Source organism: Budorcas taxicolor, chromosome X, assembly GCF_023091745.1.
Source record: "Budorcas taxicolor isolate Tak-1 chromosome X, Takin1.1, whole genome shotgun sequence".
Taxonomy (NCBI): Eukaryota; Metazoa; Chordata; class Mammalia; order Artiodactyla; family Bovidae; genus Budorcas; species Budorcas taxicolor.
This window is the reverse complement of record NC_068935.1, coordinates 144962811-144984076: the sequence shown is the minus strand read 5'-3', so window position 1 is coordinate 144984076 and position 21266 is coordinate 144962811. Positions and strand designations below refer to the sequence as shown.

General features: G+C 45.6%; 1 protein-coding gene across 1 annotated transcript in view; it reads left to right on the top strand.

Annotated features, from left to right (window-relative positions):
* The window catches only part of ANOS1 (anosmin 1), a 221523-nt gene that overhangs the window by 122587 nt on the left and 77670 nt on the right, over positions 1–21266 (top strand). Inside the window, exon 3 of the mRNA XM_052663363.1 lies at positions 8318–8380. Coding sequence (XP_052519323.1) covers positions 8318–8380 — 63 coding nt within the window. The remainder of the gene's footprint in view (positions 1–8317; positions 8381–21266) is intronic.

Sequence of the window (21266 nt, the reverse complement as noted above, 5' to 3'; positions counted from 1 at the left end):
TTGAACAGATCATTTTAAACGTGCTCCATAAGTCTGTAAAGATCTGGGCACACTCTCATTCAGCAAGACTGTAGCAAGTTGACGTGGATGATTGTGTTCTCATATTTGAATTAGCATTCTTGTTGTTCAGCTGCTACGTCGTATCTGAGTCTGTGGGACCCCCTGGCCTGCAGCGTGTCTGGCTTCCCTGTCCCCCAGTTTCCCAGAGTTTATGCAGATTTTGGTTCATTGAGTCTGTGATGCCATCCAACCATCTCATCCTTTGTAACCCACACCCCCCACCCCCACCCCAACCCCGCTTCTCCTGCCCTCAGTCTTTCCCAGCGTCGGGGTCTTTTCCACTGACTCAGCTTTTTGCATCAGGTGGCCAAAGTACTGGGGTTTCAGTTTCAGCATCGGTCCTTCCAGTGAATATTCAGGGTTGCTGTCCTTTAAGATGGACTGGTTTGATCTCCTTGCAGTCCAAGGGACTCTCGAGTCTTCTCCAACATCATGGTTCAAAAGCATCAAGTCTTTGGCACTCAGCCTTCTTTATGGTCCAACTCTCACATCTGCAAATGCCTGTTGGAAAAACGATACCTTTGACTCTACGGACCTTTGTCAGCAAAGTGATGTTTCTGCTTTTTAATACGCTCTTCCCCATATTGGACACCTTCCCACTTGGCAGGGGTGGCGGGGGGCTCATCTTCCAGTGTTGTCCTGACTTTTTGCCTTTTCATTCTGTCCATTGGGTTTTTCCAGGCAAGAATACTGCAGTTGGGTGCCACTTCCTTCTCCAGTGGACCACATTTTGTCAGAACTCTTCACTTTGACCCGTTCATCTTTGGCGAACTGCGTGACATGGCTCATAGCTCCACTGAGTTGCACAAGCCCCTTTGCCACGTCAAGGCTGTGATCCATGAAGCGGTTGAATTAGCAAGCTGAAACTGAATAGTTGGTGTGATTTTCTCAGTTGTAGAGTAGACACACGGTCAAGTTAGCCTCAGACCAAGACTTTGCTTTCCATGATGCCCATGGCTTCTTCCGTAGACGGTACTCTCTGAGGGCATGCTCTGTCCCACATGCCTTGTGAAGGGTTACGTAAGGGTTAGCAGACACGTTCCTCCCTCACCAGGACTTGGAGATACTATAACTTCAGTATGAATCATAGACTCCCACCAGTCAGCAATGTGAGCATTCTTGGGGGAAACTCTAAATCCTACCTGGTTGCACAGAGGGGAAATCAGTTGTGCTTTGTGCACAGCAGTGGCCAAAAATAGATGGTTTGGTCTGAGTTCAGAGGAACAGCATAGCTTGTCTGCAAGGAAGACAGGTTGGTTTAGTCTGTCAGTCATGTCTGACCCTTGTGACCCCATGGACTGTAGCCTGACAGGCTCCTCTGTCCATGGGATTCTCCAGGCCAGAATTCTGCAGGAGTGGGTTGCCAGTTCCTTCCCATGGGATCCTCCCAAGCTAGGGATCGAACCTGGGTCTTCTGCACTGCACGTGGTCTCTTGTATTGCAGGCAGAGTTTTTGTCCCCTGAGCCACCAGGGAAGCACTTAAGGAAGACATATCATAACAAAAATGGGGTTAGAAAGGATTTGGGGTTTAGGGAACAGAAAAGCAACTAGCTTCACTGGAAGCCATTCATAGGATATTGAAAGTGTTAATTGGGCAGGATTTGCTGGTTGACCAGGTGTTTGGAATATAAGCACTTCCCTGGTGGCTCAGATGGTAAAGAATCCGCCTGCAATACAGGAGACCCAAATTCGATCCCTGGGTCAGGAAGATCCCCTGGAGAAGGGAATGGCACCCCACTCCAGTATCCTTGCCTGGAGAATCCCATGGACGGAGGAGCCTGGCGGGCTACAGGCCATGAGGTTGCACAGAGTCAGACACGACTGAGTTGCTAACACTTTTTCTTCACTTTGAATGTAAACCCATCTACTCTGGGTTAGATTGAATAATTATTGACTAATTGTATCAGAACTGACTCTTTTGAAAAGACCCTTATGCTTGGAAACGTTAAAGGCAGGAAGAGAAGGGGATGACAGAGGATGAGGTGGTTGGATGGTATCACCGACTCAATGGACATGAGTTTGGATAAACTCTGTGAGTTGGTGATGGACAGGGAGGCCTGGCGTGCTGCAGTCCATGGGGTCACAAAGTCCATGCCTGAGAGACTAAACTGAACTGAACTGAATGGTACCAGTGACCTCAGATCTTCAAAACCATGACTTGGTAAGATGAATGTGTCCAAGATACGTAGAATGGTTCCATATTAGAGGTCAGAGTCCCAAGTAGCATTTTCTCCTCCACTCTGGGAAGGTTGTTTTTCAGGACCAAATCTATTACCACGGTCACTTTGCCTGTTGTTAAGAAATTCTCAGCCTTGGCACTGTTAACATCTGCAGCTGGATAAGTTTATCACGAGAGTGCTATCTGGATATTGTATGATGTTTAAACAGTATTTATAGCCTCACCCACAAGAAGTCAGTACCTCTCTTGTTAATCAAAACAAATAAAATGACTCCAGACAGTGCCAGATGCCCCCCTACACCAGGAATGCAAAGTCACTCTCATTTCAGAACCACATACTTAGAGCAATGAAAATAATTTGTCTAGTTTCTTAGAAATAAATTCCAGTAGAGAGACCTGTATCAGTGTGTATGTTTGTGCATGTGTGTGTGTGAGTAACCCCCTACCCCGGGAATGCAAAATCACTCCCATTTCAGAACTACATACTTAGAGCAATGAAAATAATTTATCTAGTATCTTATAAATAAATTACAATAAAGAGACCTGTACAGTGTGTGTATTTGTGTATGTGTGTTTGTGTGTTAGTAACACCCCACCCCAGGAATGCAAAATCACTCCCATTTCAGTAAGTTCAGTCACTAAGTCGTGTCCGAGTCTTTGAAACCCCATGAATCGCAGCACGCCAGGCCTCCCTGTCCATCACCAACTCCAGGAGTTCACTCAAACTCATGTCCATCCAGTCGGTGATGCCATCCAGCCATCTTATCCTCTGTCGTCCCCTTCTCCTCCTGCCCCCAGTCCCTCCCAGCATCAGACTCTTTTCCAATGAGTTAACTTTTTGCATGAGGTGGCCAAAGGACTGGAGTTTCAGCTTTAGCATCATTCCTTCCAAAGAACACCCAGGGCTGATCTCCTTCAGAATGGACTGGTTGGATCTCCTTGCAGTCCAAGGGACTCTCAAGAGTCTTCTCCAACACCACAGTTCAAAAGCATCAATTCTTCGGCGCTCAGCTTTCTTCACAGTCCAACTCTGACATCCATACATGATCACTGGAAAAACCATAGCCTTGACTAGACGGACCTTTGTTGACAAAGTAGTGTATCTGCTTTTGAATATGCTATCTAGTTTGGTCATAACTTTCCTTCCAAGGAGCAAGCGTCTTTAATTTCATGGCTGCAGTCACCATCTGCAGTGATTTTGGAGCCCCCCTAAATAAAATCTGACACTGTTTCCACTGTTTCCCATCTATTTCCCATGAAGTGATGGGACCAGATGCCATGATCTTAGTTTGCTGAATGTTGAGCTTTAAGCCAACTGTTTCACTCTCCTCTTTCACTTTCATCAAGAGGCTTTTTAGTTCCTCTTCACTTTCTGCCATTTCAGAACCACATATTTAGAGCAATGAAAATGATTTGTCTAGTATCTTATAAATAAACTACAGTAAAGAGACCTGTACAGTGTGTGTGTTTATGTGTGTATGTGTGTGTATTAGTAACCCTTCACCCCAGGAATGCAAAATCACTCCCATTTCAGAACCACATATTTAGAGCAATGAAAATAAGTTGTCTAGTATCTTATAAATAAATTACAGTAAAGAGACCTGTACAGTGTTGTGTGTGTGTGTTAATCACTCAATCGTGTTCAATTGTTTGTGACCCCATGGACTGTAACTCACCAGGCTCTTCTGTCCATGGGATTCTCCAGGCAAGGATACTGGAGTGGGTTGCCATTCCCTTCTCCAGGGGATCTTCCCAACCCAGGGATTGAACCCTGGTCTCCCACATTGGAGACAGATTCATTACCATCTGAGCCACCCAGGAGGCCTGTACTGTGTCATACAATATATTTAAAAGTTGGAAGGGTTTATGTAAATTCTCCATTGATGGCTTCTGTATAAAGTCTGAGTGCAAGGCAATTCTGGAAAATGACCAGAAGGCCATGAAGAGCAGTTGTTTCCTAGATAATTGGCTGACCTCTCCAGCTGACGATTCTTTTTGTCACCTCCAGTTGTCCACAATATACCCCCTTCACTCTTACTCATTGGGATTGGTGTTTGGGTGTCCCAACCCTAAGTACTGATTATAAAAGTATTTCAATTTATCAATGCATTTATTCAACATTTCACTTTGTCAGATTATTGAGCTGCTACCCAATGCTGAGAGTAGTGTAGTAAATGTAATAAATGTCAGAGTCTCGTTGCCCACTGTTCCATGAGGGGAATATTCTATTAATATGTCTTGTATTATTGTATATCTTAAAACAGTAATGTAATATATAATTATCATCTGAGCAAGCGATACTGTGATCATATCTTTCTAGTTCAGTTCCGTTCAGGCACTCAGTCATGTCTGACTCTTTGCAACCCCATGGACCACAGGATACCAGGCCTCCCTGTCCATCACTAACTCCCAGAGTTTACTCAAACTCATGTCCATTGAGTCAGTGATGCCATCCAACCATCTGATCCTCTGTCGTCCCCTTCTCCTCCCACCGTCAATCTTTCCCAGCATCAGAGTCTTTTCAAATGAGTCAGCTCTTTGCATCAGGTGGCCAAAGTGTTGGAGATTCTGCTTCAGCATCAGTCCTTCCAATGAATATTCAGGACTGATTTCCTTTGGGATGGACAGATTGGATCTCCGTACAGTCCAAGGGACTCTCAAAAGTCTTCTCCAACACCACAGTTCAAAAGCATCAATTCTTCGGCACTCAGCTTTCTTTATAGTCCATCTCTTACATCCATACACGACTACTGGGTATCTTTCTAGATTAAGTAAAAACAGAAATCCATAGCTCCATTCCAAATGACGATCGATGTGATTAGCTCACTCAGCTTCTTTGGTTGGTTTCTTTGAAATTTGAAGTCTGTCTTCATTTAGTTTGAATCAGTAGCCTAGAAAGAAATGATTTCAAACAGTTAATCATCCTAAAACTTGAAAGCCTGAGACACTTGTTAGAACATTCGTTTTGATTGCTGTTATTTATTGATTAATTCATAGCTTGAGGCAGTATATGATCAGGGCATTTAAAGTTGCAGTCATCTGTTTATAGTATTATTTGTCTTCTGTTCCCTTCACTGCCTGCTGCAGTCCATGGGGTCGCAGAGTCAGACACAATTTAATGACTGAGCAACAATTCCCTTCACACGTGGAAGAGACGTTTGGGGGCTACCTTTTTTTGGCAAACTTTTATCGTTATTATTGCTTGGAGAAACAGGAAGTGTTCTACTCTTGTTTGAAGTGTGAGAGAAATGGCTGTCTTTTTTTAAAAAATCTTTTGCTTTTGTTGAAATCATTTTATCTGGCTGGTAGCATCATAAAGAAACAGAGCTTTGACAAACTCATCCTGCAAAGGTTTACTCAAATGTTTACATCTAGGTTGTTCTTGTAATTTTCACAGTAGTAGCAGTAGCGTTAGTTGCTCAGTCGTGTCCAACTCTTTGCAACCCCACAGGCTGTAGCCCACCAGGCTCCTCTGTCCATGGGATTCTCCAGGCAAGAATACTGGAGTGGGTTGCCATTCCCTTCTCCAGGGAATCTTCCTGTCCCAGGGATTGAATATGGGTCTCCTGCATTGCAGGCAGGTTGTTTACCATCTACAGGGAAGATTACTAAAAGAAAATGTTGCCTGTCATTAATAATATTTTGATGTGTTTATTTAAATGCTTCTGAGTAGTGGTGATTGGAAAAGCAAGCATGCAATTAAAATAGAGCTTTAAATTGCATACACTGATGCTAGATTTGACAGATGGAGACTGTGGATTAAAAAGAAGATAAATGTAGTTCCTTCATTTTACACACTTTCATCAGCCTTTTTGGAGGACAAATGGCAGTGCACTCCAGTATTTTTGCCTGGAGAATCCCAGGGACAAAGGAGCCTGGTGGGCTACAGTCCATGGGGTCGCAAAGAGTCGGACCCAACTGAGCAACTAACACATAACACACAGGTATCTCTGCCATGAGTGTTTCAGACATATGCCTCTTTTTGTGAATGATGTCTGTGTTCTGTAAGGTATTTTTTCCACAGGTTGTCTGGATTATGGTTATTTGGTAATATGGACATTAGAGAGGACTGACTTTTTAATACACTAGTGTCTATATTGTGAAAATGCAAGTGTGTACATACAATACCTTGTTTTCCTAATTTACGCATTCAGCAATGACAGAAAGATTCACACAATTATTTTGCGATATATTTTAGCCACATTGCATTGAACAGTTTTTATATGGAATGAATGCTTGTTGGATGTTTCCCAAATGAGATGATGGAGACTTAACTTGTCAGGAGCTGAGCCTCTGTCTGGGAGAAATCCCCTGGTCTTGTGGAGTGGTCCTTCTCCATCATATGACACTTTTTCAGATGAAAAAAAAATTGCAGGTTATTTTTAAAGGGTGCCATTGGTTCATTCTGAGTAGTCTTGAGAAGGAGTTGGGCTAAACATATTTATTAAATGGCTAAGCACCAACTTTTTTGGCTAGGAGTCACAGTCCTGAAAAGAATGAAGACAGCTTAGAGGGTAAAGCATAGGACTTAAGGTTTAGCAAACAAATTAACTCTTTAGGGAGTTTATAAAATATGTAAGGTGGACAAGTGTTTACACTGTTTCATTTAAATTTTTAAATTATTTCATTACTGTTTGGAAATGGTATTCTTTTAGAATTGCTATATTGACGAAAATCTATACATTTGTTTTAGAACATAGTTGGGAGAGGTGAACACTGATAAACTTGGGACAAGCTTGTACAGGTCTTGGAAAAGCACTGATGAGCTTAACATTTTTTTTCATTAAGGAACCAAGAATGAATCTTTTATATTCAGTATTAAAGAATATAAAATCTAGAATATTCTCAGAAGAAATAGCGTGCCCCTTGAAGTCTACATGGAACAAGAAAAAGACTTGTTATCAAATCCTATAGCAGTTCCCCCCCCCCCCAGCTTTATTGAGATATAATTGACATATATAACACTGTGTAAGTTTAGGGTATACAGTGTGAGATTCGATACATGTGTGTATGGGAAAATGTTTACCACACTAACGTAGTTCTTTTTAAAGATCAGTGTCAGCACTGAGATTTCCAGGCGAAATTGCTGAAAGAGGATCTTGGGTTTTGATGCCAGAGAGCTGACTCTGTTGGTATAGGGGCCAGTCGTGGGCCTGCATTTCTGATAACCTGCAAGGTGACGCTCCTGTTACTGGTCACTGATCATGCATTGAGAGCAGTCCTGTGACAGACTGCCACTTGATACCACCAGTGGTTGGTTTTCATATATGCAGTTTTGAGTATATGAAAGCTCTGAGATAATCACGAGCTTATGGGAGCCATGAGCATACCAACATTTAGATAACGGGCACTTAACCGGACATAATGAATATTTAATAATGGATAAGTTAATAATTAACTGTTGCATTAAAATATATTTTGAGAATCATATATCCATTCATATGAAAGTATCATTTTGATTTCGATCATGAGGCCTGACTGTTACCTCTTCTTCATTTTGATATATAGATAATGTATATTTTATGTGTTATATAAGTAGTACTACATATATATAGCAAAGTGCATTTATGTGTATATAGACCTTGTTTATTCCATAATATTATTATTTCTTATTAAAATTGTTGCTGAACAATGGATCCTGGCTACTCTCTTTGATTTATTAAATCATGTGTATAAATCATATTTAAGAGGTCAGTTCAGTTCAGTCGCTCAGTTGTGTCTGACTCTCTGCAACCCCATGGACTGCAGCACGCCAAGCCTCCCTGTCCATCACCAACTCCCAGAGTTCACTCAAACTCATGTCCATCGAGTCAGTGATGCCGTCCAGCCACCTCATCCTCTGTCATCCCCTTCTCCTCCTGCCTTCAATCTTTCCCAGCATCAGGGTCTTTTGCAAGGAATCCCTTCAGCGTCCCAGGATGCACGTTTGAGAGGGGGTGAGGTTTAGCTGGATCTCCCAGAGTCACTCAGAAACGCTGGCCCTGAAAAGTCTGGGGTGGGCACAGTGGGGACCTTTCCTTAGGGGCCTTGTCTGTCACTTGTATCCACTGATTGGTCTTCACCGTTCTCTCTCCCAGTGCCTGGAGCCCTGCAAGGTGTCCTGGGACCTGCGAAAGCAGCAATGCCAGAGCTTCTGCGAGGTAAGGGGTGTGCATGCGGCCACAGGCCGAGCTGTGGACCAAGGAGTCCTGGGCATCCAGGGAGGGCATCATGTCCTTCTGGGGCTGGGAGGCTCAGTTTACTTCTGGGGTGTGTGTGTGTGTATGTGTGTGTGTGTGTGTGTGTGTAAATTCACAGTCAACAAAATTGTTGAGACGTCTAAAAACCCAGGTGGTGCTATTAGTCAAGAACCTCGCCTGCCAACGCAAAAGACTTAAGATACTTGGGTTTGATCCCTGGGTTGGGAAGATCCCCTGGAGAAGGGAATGGCAACCCACTCCAGTATTCTTAAGCTGGAAAATCCCATGGGCAGAGGGCCCTGGCGGGTTACAGTCCATGGGGTCACAGAGCATTGGACACGACTGAAGTGACTTTGCGTGCACTTAAAGCCTCGCCACTCACTGCTTCCATTATTAATTAGGCAGGAAAATTATTTTTGTTTTTTTACTACAAATTTAAAAAAAAGTGACCTCACATGATGACTCTTCTCTGGGTGGCTCTTGGCGTGAGGTTGGAATGCCCGTGCCTTTTGGAAGGAGCCTCACGTTTTATGGGTTTCCCTGGTGGCTCAGCTGGTAAGGAATCCTCCTGCAATGTGGGAGACCTGGGTTTGATCCCTGGGTGACCAAGATCCCCTGGAGAAGGGAAAGGCTACCCTGCCTGGTATTCTGGCCTAGAGAATTCCATGGACAGTCCATGAGGTTGCAAAGTGTTGGACACAACTGAGTGACTTTCACTTCACTTCACTTCACCCACGTTTTATGAGTGGCGGGGTTCTCAGATCATTTGATCTTCCTCTGGGCTGGCCACATCCCCGGGCTGAGGCTGGCCCACATTTTCCTGCAGAAGGCACCTTCCTTTCCCTTTGCTCTCAGTTAGATAACAGAGCATTCCTGTCCTGGGTAACTGCTGTCTAAAGTCACTGCTTGTGCCAAAGAAAGAAGGTGCTGCTTTGTGGCACTCTATCCTCCAGGGCAGGGAGAAGACTTCAGAGTGCCTTGGACTTCAAGGAGATCCAACCAGTCCATCCCAAAGGAAATCAGCCCTGAAGATTCATTGGAAGGAGTGCTGCTGAAGCTCTAGTACTTCGGGCACCTGATGCGAAGAGCCGACTCATTTGAAAAGACCCAGACGCTGGGAAAGATTGAAGGCGGGAGCAGAAGGGGACGACAGAGGATGAGATGGCTGGATGGCATCGCCGACTCAATGGACATGAGTTTGAGTGAACTCCAGGAGATGGTGAAGGACAGGGAAGCCTGGCGTGCTGCAGTCCACACGCCTGGCGTGCTGCAGTCCATGGGGTTGTAAAGAGTCAGACGTGACTTAGCAACTGAACAAGAACAATTCTCCAGGGCAGACCAGGGGCCCTGCTGTGAAGCAGACAGTCTGACCACACAGTGCCACTCAGTGTAGGGGGAGTCAGAAAGCCCACTGGGGCCTCGAGGACGTGAGTTGGGCCCACATGGGAAGCAGAGCACCACCGTGGAGGGCTGGGGAAGGAAGCAGAGATGTGCCTGAGTGGTCTCAGAGGGCGACCCTGCTGCAGGTCTGCTCCAGGTGGAAGCAGGGCCGATCAGAACTTCTGAGCTGTTCCAGATGATCACAGCGGTCTGGTCCCCCCCCAAGACCTCCCCCCACCTTGTGAGTATGGTCCTGTTGCCTGAGTTTCACCTCAGAGGGCACGCAGACTCTGTCCTGAAGACATGCCTGTGGACCTGGCATCGTAACAGCCCCTGCAGTTCTAAGGTCCATGAGATACATTCACGTTCCCAGTACCATCTGACCTTCTGATGGACGTGAAGGTCATCAGAGTTGTGCGTGAACTGTGCAAGAGTGGAGGCTGGAAATTTTCAAGCCTTTGGGCTCACCCACTGCAGACGCCCAGAAAGTGAACGTGAAAGTCGCTCAGTCGTGTCTGACTCTTTGCAACCCCATGGACTATACAGTCCACGGGATTCTCCAGGCCAGAAGACTGGAGTGGGTAGCCTTTCCCTTCTGCAGGGGATCTTCCCAAGCTGGGGATTGAACCCAGGTCTCCTGCCTGGGCAGGTGGATTCTTTACCACCTGAGAAGCCCTCAGTAGAATATGTGTTTATATTACATGCCCCGTGTCTCACAACAGATCACCCTCAAACTTAACTGGCTGAATCCACACCCGAATCTTGTTTTGTTCACTTGCTGGCTTTTTTTTTTCTTTAATATATATATTTTATTGAAGTATACTTGACTTACAGTGTTTCAGGTTCCCCAATGATTCAGTTATACTTAAACACGTACATCATTTTTCATATTATTTTCCATCATAGGTTATTACAAGATACTGACTACAGTTCTCTATGCTATAAACTTTTTCTGTTGCCTGTTGATGTTTTTTTTTTTTTTTAATTAGAACTCTAACATTCTGTTCATGAACACCAGTATCTCATCCCACTGTTTCTTTGGGTCAGCAGCTTGGGTAGAGCTTAACTGCACTGTCTGCCCCACATCTGTCGTGATTGAAGTCAAGGTATTGCCTGGGGTCCCGTCTCATCTAGGGGCTCGACTGTGAGAGAAGTGTGGTCTCAACTCATCGCAGTCATTGGTAGGATCCATTTCCTTGCAGTGATGAGACTGTGGGCCTCTTGTGTTGATGATGGGTGGCTGGGGTCCACTCTGAGCTCCTGGGAGGTGCCTGTGGTACCTCCCTGTGTGGCCCCTTCAGCAACAGATCACAAAAGAGCTTTTCTCTTAAGACTGGCAGTGGCATCCTGATCTCCAGCCTGCTGAGACAGAGTTTTATGTGACACCACATAATCTCAGCAGTGACAGTGCTTAACCTCAGCCGTGTTGTGTTGATTAGAAGTGTACACACACACACACACACACACACACACACACACACACACGGGAGGTGATGACATCAGACAGGTTGTGACTCAGTGAGGCCCACTCTGTGCCATGTCTGATTGAGAGTTGGCGGTTTGATCACTAAGTCATGTCCAACTCTTGTGATTCCATGGGCAGAGGAGCCTGGCGGGCTGCAGTCCACGAATACCAGAGTGGGTTGCCAGGTCCTTCTCCAGGGGATCTTCCCGACCCAGGGATTGAACCCGGCTCTCCTGCATTGCAGGTGGATTCTTTATGGACTGAGCCACCAGGGAAACGTGTGTCTAATACAGAAGGAGGTAAAAAGAGGAGATTCAGGTCTCTTGAGACGCAGCACAGAGCTCCCTGATCAGAAGTGGAGCAGTAAAGCCAACCAATGCATGCGTGCAAAGACCAGGGGCGTGAGGCCGCCTCTGCATGCCCTATGTTCTGGAACGTGCACTCTGGTTTTATTTTGTGTTCGATTCTGCACACAGACCACACATCCATAGGAACAAAAACGTGCCGCTGTCAATTCTAGAGGAACAAGATGTGCTATTCGCTTGAGAAACACATTATCCGTTATCATCCCTGAGTCTGGGGTAGTAGGTTTATGTCAGATCCCTGAAACAGGAAATACAACTGAAGGTCATTTGAAACCTTTCTCCGTGCCATTTCAGACATGCTGCAGTCCATGGGGTTGCTAAGAGTCGGACACGACTGAGCAACTTCACTTCCACTTTTCACTGGAGAAGGAAATGGCAACCCACTCCAGTGTTCTTGCCTGGAGAATCCCCCCTGGTGGGCTGCCGTCTCTGGGGTCACACAGAGTCAGACACGACTGAAGTGACTTAGCAGCGGCAGGAGTGGGCTTCTATGAATCTCGTTCTGTCTGAAATAACTGTGGGGGCTTCTGAACCACGTCTGGTTTATTAAAATGAGACTGGGAGCCTGCCCTCTACAATTAGCGTTTGGCCCCGCTAGGCGCAACTAAGCAAGCCCGTGAGGCGGCAAAGACCCAGCACAGCCAAAAATAAGTATTTTTTTAAAAATGGGATGCGTGTCCAAATTGTGATATGCTGTGGCAGAAAGGTTTGTTGAAACTTGAAAGGTGGGGAAAAGAGAGGCTACTTAACATGAGGAACTTTGTAGAGAGCTCCCAGCCCAATGGTCCAAAAGCTCAAGCCTTAATATTCAACTTTAGTTGCTTTGATTGTTCTTATTCCTGTGGGTTGTTTTTTTGTTTTTGCTCCTGTTTTATTGTGCTAATAAATGTCTGACTTTTGCTTAAAGAGACTGAATCCTGGAAGGACTCATTCCTGGTTCAGTGTTTTCAAGGCTAGGCATTCATTGAGAAGACCTGTCCATCCTTCTGGTTATTACATTTTGTGTTGAGAAGGTATCCAGGTTCCATATTGTCAAGAACCTAAGCTTTCCCTTTCTAAGAGTCCGACGACTCTGGAGTCCGACGACTCTGGAGTCCAGGACGACTCCAGATTTTAGGCTTCTACGGCAGAAACAACTAGACAGTTAGAGACACTTGATTTAATGTATTCACTTGTAGCTCTTCCGTCTATGCGGTCCAAGCTTTATCTTCAAAGGCGTGAGCTTGCAGACCACATCCTGAAGAGCAAAAACCAGTCTGTCCTTTGCTTTTGTAAATCAGGTTTTATTGGAACGTAGTCAGAACAGTCTTTTTTTTTAATGTATACAACTGCTTTTGTGTTGCAAGAGTAGAGTTGGGTAGTTGTGACATGTCGTGTGGTCCATAAAGCTGAAACTTTGGCGAAAATCTGACCGTTCCCAGAAAGTATGTCCCACTCTCTGAGCGAAGTCACTCAGTTGTGTCCGACTCTTTGAGACCCAGTGGACTGTAGCCGGCCAGGCTCCTCCGTCCGTGGGATTTTCCAGGCAAGAGTCCTGGAGTGGGGCTGCCATTCACTTCTCAAGGGGATCTTCCCAACTCAGGGATCAGACCAGGGTCTCCTGCATTGTAGGCAGATGTTTTTACCGTCTTCTGAGCCAGCAGGGAAGAGGAACCACAAGGCATCATGATACCCGCATAACGCCCCTACCCAGTCAGACTGCCATCCTGTCTTCATCTGTATCACCAGCACCCATGTCTAAACATAAACCATTGTTCTTGGTAAGTTTGGTCTTAAAACTATCCTGCATGGAAAAGATTTTCAGGGGCATCTTATTTGTTTGCTTTCTGGCTGTGCTAGGTCTTCATTGCTGGGCACCGGGGTTCACTAGCGGCAGCGAGGATAAAATACTGTTTGTTGAAGTATGGTGTAGGCTCATTGCGGTGGCTTCTCTTGTTGCAGAGCATGGGCTGGAGACGTGTGGGCTTTACTAGTGGCAGCATGCAGCCCCGGAGCTCAGGCTCAGGGCATGGAACCCATGACCCCTGCATCGGTAGGCGAACTGTTAACCATTGGACCGCCAGGGAAGCCCCCAGGGGCATATGTATATATATATATAGAACCGATTCATCACCTTCTCATGTATTGACCCTTTCAACTTCTCATTTGATTATGGATACCGTTCTGCTTTCGCTACCATTTCAGGCTACAGGCAAAGCTAGCAATCTTATTTTTTAAACAAAAAAAAGTTAAATGTATTAGGACAGGAATCTTTCAGGACTCTCTCTGTGGGTCTTAACGGATGATTTCTCAAGTGTTATGAAATGTGGTTTTTTTTCCCCCACAATAGGAACATGGATAGATTGTACTTTGTTGCTTTAGTTTATTAGCTATTATTCCCTTCCTCTTGCTTTTATAAAATCCTAAGAACCATGGTAAATTATGAAAGTTTGTCTTACTAGTCATAAAACGCATGTCTTCCTACGTTTAAATGTTCTTTCTTACGATTGATGGGATCTTGATTATAAGAGAAAGCATCTTTTTTCCTTGCTAGCAGTATGTAAGATAATCATCTGTGTTAGAGCTGTTGTTGCCTTACTTTTGATGGCGCAGGATACATCATAGTTTACACAGGGCCTTCTTGGTGACGATACACCTCCCACCTTTGCCTGTGATGTTTTTGACTTCGTAACATGCCCAGTCTAGCAGGATGTCAGCTGACAGTCAACACTGGCCATCTGAACTGTGCACTAGGGGTCTTGGAAAGCTGAGAGCTCACCTACATCACGTGTGAGTCAGTGAGAGAAGCGTCCCTGGGTGGTATTGAACTTGACATTCGGTCTGCCTGGTGATCCGGTCCTGGTCAGGGTAAAAATAGGAACCAAAACGAGGCTGGCACATTGCCATAGACAGCAACATTGATTTATTTCTTTGTGCTTTCTGATTTTCAAAATATTTTTTTCCATCTCACTCCATTTGATTTTCATGGCAATTCTCAGGAGAAGTTACGTCTGAATTTCGCTAGGTGAACTTTGTGGACAATGAAGCTGACATGCAAGGAGAAAATGAGATGACATTGTTGAGAGGCAGAGAAATGAGATGTAAAATCAAGGGCGTGTGATTTCTAGTTATGTTTCTTTCCCGCCACCCTCTGTCCCCAGGCACCTCTGTCTAACCTGCTCCATGTCACAATGCCCAGAGTGGAAGACAAGAGTTTTACGTCCCTCAGCAGAAAGTACAGAATGAGCCTCTTAGGGAAAGTCATTGTCCCAACCATTAGTGTGTTCAGAGACTTGCTCTCAAATGAGAAGGAAGCTTTGAGGGTGCAAAATCAGAGTTCATTCAAGGTCCTTCAAGGAATTAAACGAAGAGCAAGGTTCCTCACTAACTTCAGGGTCTCCTTGGCCTTGGGATATTCCAGCATGACTGGAAACAGACCCCCAAAAGTGTGGTGTTCATCAGACTCCAAAACTGTGGTGTTCATCACACCCCACTTCTTGCCAGCAGACCTTGTCTTCCTTCTGCTCCCCCACAACCCAGTTCTGTTGTCTTCCGACCTGGGGTGTTAAGTAAATGTGCATCACTTGAGGAATTCAGGCAGAGCCCTCACCTGTCTGGGTGTGTTTCTGTAAGAGTTAAAGGTACTGAAAGAAACGGATGAGAGCTAAACAGATAAAATTATATAATCTGGCCCAGGTGTGTGCATACACAGCAGATCGGCCCATAGAATTTGCTGCACGTTAGCAGTCTTTGGCTTCAGTGTATCAGAACAGTAGCTGACCTGACTAGAACATCCCTGTGAAGGGTCATGTGCAGGTAGAGTTTGGTGCTGATGCTTTTGAGCTGTGGTGCTGGAGAAGACTCTTGAGAGTCCCTTGGACAGCAGGGAGATCCAACCAGTCCATCCTAAAGGAAATCAGTCCTGAATGCTCATTGGAAGGACTGATGCTGAAGCTGAAACTCCAATCCTTTGGCCACCTGATGCGAAGAGCTGACCCACTGGAAAAGACCCTGATGCTGGGAAAGATTGAGGGCAGGAGGAGAAGGGGACGACAGAGGATAAGATGGTTGGATGGCATCGCTGATTCAGTGGACATGGGTTTGGGTGGACTCTGGGAGTTAGTGATGGACAGGGAGGCCTGGCATGCTGCGGTTCATGGGGTTGCAAAGAGTCAGACACGACTGAGTGAATGAACTGAACTGATATACTAAAAGTTTGTACATACTGTGTCTGAGATGCAAACCATACTTCCACTTGAGACGCATTATGGGCACACTACCAATCCATGAGTCTGCAGTTGAGGGGAGAGATCAGGCTGGAAATGCAGACATCATGGTGGATAGACGGTATTTAAAATCATAAAGCTGGATGAAGTGGTAGAGATCAGGCTGGAAATGCAGACATCATGGTGGATAGACGGTATTTAAAATCATAAAGCTGGATGAAGTGGTAGAAAGACAGGAGCTTCCTGGATTATGCCCTGAACCACAGTAGTACAATGATGGGAGCCTAGGAAAACCAGCAAGTGGAGTAAGTTCAGTTCAGTTGCTCAGTCGTGTCCGACTCTTTGCGACCACATGGACTGCAGCACACCAGGCTTCCCCGTCTGTCATCAACTCCCAGAGCTTACTCAAACTCGTGTCCATCACGTTGGTGATGCCATCCAACCATCTCATCCTCTGTCCTCCCCTTCTCCTGCCTTCAGTCTTTCCCAGCATGAGGGTCTTTTCCCATGAGTTGGTTCTTCACATCAGGTGGCCAAAGGATTGGAGCTTCAGCATCAGTCTTCCCAATGAATATTCAGCACTGATTTCCTTTAGAATAAGTTAGTTGGTTGGATCTCCTTGCGGTCCAAGAGTCTTCTCTAACACCGCAGTGGACTAAGGGAAGCTGTTAAGATGGGAGAAGGTTGAGCTTCCCCTGGTGGTCCAGTGGCTGAGACTCTGTGCTCCCAGAGGAGAAAGTCCAAGGTGGAGGTCTAAAGGACACACGGCAACAGTTTTTCAAGAAAACTATCAGTCATTCAGTTATGTCCAGAATCCCAGGGACAGAGGAGCCTGGTGGGCTGTCGTCGATGAGGTCGCTCAGAGTCGGACACAACTGACGTGACTTAGCAGCAACAGCAGCAGCATGTCCAACTCTTTGCAACCCCATGCTCTGTGCATGGAATTCTCTAGGCACATGGAATACTGGCGTGGGTAGCCTTTCCCTTCTTCAGAAGATCTTTGCGACCCAGGGATAAAACTGGGTCTCGTGCATTGCAGATTGTTTTCCCATCTGAGCTACCAGGGAAATCCCCAGAAGGAAGCAGTAATGGGTGTCTGCAAGACAGGGGAGGTCTGAAAATTGATCACTGGGTGCCGTGATGCACGGGACATGGGCACCCTTCATAAGGGCAGAGTTAGAAGGTGGCTGCAGAGAAAGCTTGCTGGATGTGCTCCAGAGGGGTGGGCGGGCGGCTTGCAGAGAGGAGGGGGGCTATAAGAACATTTCATGGACGTGAGTTTGGGTAAACTGCGGGAGTTGGTGATGGACAGGGAGACCTGGCGTGCTGCGGTCCATGGGGTCACAGAGAGTCGGACACGACTGAGCGACTGAACTGAACTGGACTGAAGGCACGTGGGCCCAGCTTCCGGGCATGGGTGGGTGTGAAGGGGGATGCGTGGAAGTGTTCTTTTGTTGGTGTAAGGGAGTGGTTTGCTGAGAGCAGTGGTGGCTAGGAGGGCCTGCACATTTTCTGAAAGTGTTAGCTCCTATTACTACAACGAATAAGGTTTTATTTTTACAAATGCTGGACGTTTACCTTTTATATTTTTATAGTAAAGAAATGTGTGGGCGAGAGATTCTGGGTCGTGATCTTTGGGTAAGGTGCAGATTTGGTCCAGGTTTTCAACTTGGGGTGGAAGTCATGGAACTGAAATGGTTCGCAGAATGGAGAAGAATTTTATAATCGCTATGAGATTTCCTTTACCATCGCTTTATAAAAGAAGCTGTCCTCATTAGAACCAGTTTCACAGTCCTGCAAAATGAGGATATCAAGAATAGTGAATGATGTTTTGTTGTCATTGGGTGAATTATTCACTGGGTGGAACATGTTCTCCATGGAATATAGTCTTTTTTTTTTTTTCTCTCTCCCCGAGCAGTGAGGCTCAATTTTCAGTGAATTTTTATGTGGCACTGGGGATTATAGAATTATACGAGACTCTGTTGAGGAGAACCGATGAGGTTTGAAAATTTGGAACAGACTGAGACTGGAGGCCATTTGAAATGATTTAAAGACTTATCCTGTCTGAGAAGAAGGACTAGGCAGGTAGCCACACGAGGAGTGGAATGTCTTGGAAATTGCTAAAGCTAATTTAAGTAAATGATAAAACATACATCAAAGCACTTAAACAGTGACAGGACATAACAGAGAAGGGGTAAATAGTAGGTGTTTTTATGATGAAGGCGAAGTACAAGGTCATTGCTTTGAAGATTCCTTGATAAAGTCCCACTGAACAGTAGAGAAGTGAAAGTGTGCACTGTTTAATCACATCCGACTCGTTTGCAACCCCGTGGATGGTAGCCCGCCAGGCTCCTCTGCCCATGGGATTCTCCAGGGAAGAATACTACAGTGGGTTGCCATGCCCTTCTCCAGGGGATCTTCTCAACCCAGGGACTGAACCCCCTGTCTCCCAGATTGCAAACAGATTCTTTACCATCTGACCCCCCAGGGATCACTAGTCAGTATGCAAACACACAGATGGAAATGCACAGCAAACGCACACAAGTCTGTTCCTAGGTTTTAACTTCCTTCCTAAGACTGCCTGGGTGGGAAAGACGAGAAACAAGGGGCTGTGGTCAGGGGCTTTCATTCTGGGGAGATGGTTCTTGTGTGTTCTCACCTTGGAAAAGCTTGAATACAAGCCAAGGGGAGATGAACAGGAGTGTGCAGTGGGAGATGGGCTGGGCAAAAGCCCAGATTTCTGGAGTCACAGGTGAGGTTTTTGAATCACGTTTCAGTTGCAGAGATGAGAGAGAGACGGCTTCTCCATACAGCTTCCAGGGACCAGACTTGGTCCTGCTGCACACACGTCACCTGGAGGTTTTTTTTGTTTGTTTTGTTTTGTTTTTGCTAAAGTGCAGATCCTGACCCAGCAGGTGTGGGCTGTGGGCATCAGGGTCCATGAGTCCCAGTGAGGCTGATCAAGGACAAGCAAGTGTGCGTGCGGATGCTCCTCACAGATCCTGGGGTTCCGTGTAAGCGCTCACTTTGTGTCACCTGCCGACTTGATGAAGTCTTGCCATTATCCTCTCTGGTATTCCATAGAAAGACAGTATGCAATGACTCATAAAGGTGTTTCAAGGTGGCGGGGGGAACCCTCACTCTTCTCATCACTTAAAATGCAGAGTTACAACTGTCGCCTTGTCTCTGCCCCCAAATGAAAGGTATTTGAATGGGGTATGGAATTCCAGTGAAATATTAATAATTTCTTTAAAAAATTTAGTGATTTAAAAATAGCTCTTCATTTACTTTTGTCTTGAATATTTTCTGAAAATTTTCTGACTTGCTTTTTTTTTTTAAAGCTGTATATAAATTATCTTTTTATTTTTCTGCCTTTTTTTTTTTAAACTTGAAGTGATGTATTTGTTCTTACAGTTTTCCTTCTTTCTCTTTTTTTCCTTTCTTTCGCCTGTGCTGGGTCTTCATTTTGGAGCACTGGCTACGTAGCTGAGGCATGCGACCTGTCTAGCTGTGCACAGGGCTAGTTGTCTCAAGGCATGTGGGATCTTAGGTCCCCGACCAGGGATCGAACCTGCGTCCCCTGCATTGCAAGACAGATTCTTAACCACCAGACCACCACGGAAGCCCTCTCACTGTATGCTTTTCACTTCTTTTTTTTCCTGTGTCTGATTGTAATACGGTTATGGTATACCTTGATGGGGTAGCCTTTATGTGTATTCTGTTTGGGGTGAGTAAGATTCTTCTAATTGTAGGCTTATAATTTTCATCAAGGTTTTTTTTTTTAACACCCTCCATGTCCTGTCTTCTAGCGACCTGATTATATATATGATAGACTTATACGGTCTTCTCATCAGAGACTCTCTGATCTTGTTTTTTTTGTTGTTGTTGGTGGTGGTGTTCATTTCCCCACCTACACCCACTCTCTGCTTCATTTTGATAATTTTCATCGTTGTGACTTCAAGTTCCCATCAGGGAATCTTTTCTTCTGCAATGTCTGACACTTTTAAAATCCTATCTGGTATATTTTTTGTGTTTCCATCTTTGCTTCTGCAAGCCTCATGCAGGTCTTTCTCTCATCTTCTGTTTCTCTTTTCTCTGTGTCCATGTTTTCTTATATATTCCTAAGGTATACAGAACATATTTATAATATCCTCTCATGTCTTTTTCTTCTCATGTCTTTTTCTGCCAATGACATCACCTTTAGACTCTGTTTCCCTTTTGCTTGCATGTCATAGTTCCCTGCTTCTTTGCACACCAGCTGATTTTTTGACTAGATGTCACTTTTGCGTGTTCTCAATTCTGCTGTATTTCTGTGAAAAGCATTAGACTCTTCTGGCATGGAGAGAGTTGCTTGACATCAGTTTCTTCTGCAGAGACTTGCTTTTAAACTTTCTTAGTGCCGAGTCAGAGCAGCCTTTAGTCCGGGGCTCACGTGTCCCTGTTACTAAGGTGATTAGAGAAGGAAATGGCACTGAACTTCAGTATGCATGCCTGGAGAATCCCATGGACAGAGGAGCCTGGCAGGCTACAGGCCATGAGGTTGCAGAGAGTCAGACATGAATGAGCCACTGAGCAGTAAAGTGATACTTCTCTTGGGACTCTGTCCGATGCCGTGTGTATTCTGTATCCTCTCTGCTCTGAAGGCTGGAATGGGAGGTGCTAGGCTCCTTGGATGGAGAAGACACTGGCACCCCACTCCAGTACTCTGGCCTGGAAAATCCCATGGAGGGGGGAGTCTGGTAGGCTGCAGTTCATGGGGTCGCTAAGAGTCACACATGACTGAGCGACTTCACTTTCCCTTTTCCCTTTCGTGCATTGGAGAAGGAAATGGCAACCCACTCCAGTGTTCTTGCCTGGAGAATCCCAGGGACAGGGGAGCCTGCTGGGCTGCCGTCTGTGGGGTCACACAGAGTTGCACACGACTGAAGCAACTTAGCAGCAGCAGCAGCAGGCTCCTTGGAAGTCTAGGCGTGCTTTGCCCTGGGGCTTTCTCTTCTGGTGCTTTCTGCTGTTCTTCTGAGCTTTCACCACGTGCACATTCAAAAAGCAGTATTCAGCCCAACCCCGGGGGGTCCCGCACACCTATCTGGGTTTCTTTGTTCAGTTCCATCCTTCCTGATTTTTTTGCTCACAGGACCTACACATTTCAGCCTCCTCAAACTCTTTTGGCTAGGCTGAGCCTTCATTGATTTGCACAGACTTTGCTCTACTTCCAACAAAGGTCCATCTTGTCAAGGCTATGGTTTTTCCAGTGGGCATGTATGGATGTGAGAGTTGGACTGTGAAGAAAGCTGAGTGCCAAGGAATTGATGCTTTTGAACTGCGATGGTGGAGAAGACGCTTGAGAGTCCCTTGGACTGCCAGGAGATCCAGCCAGACCATCCGAAAGCAAATCGGTCCTGAGTGTCCATTGGAAGGACTGTTGCTGAGGC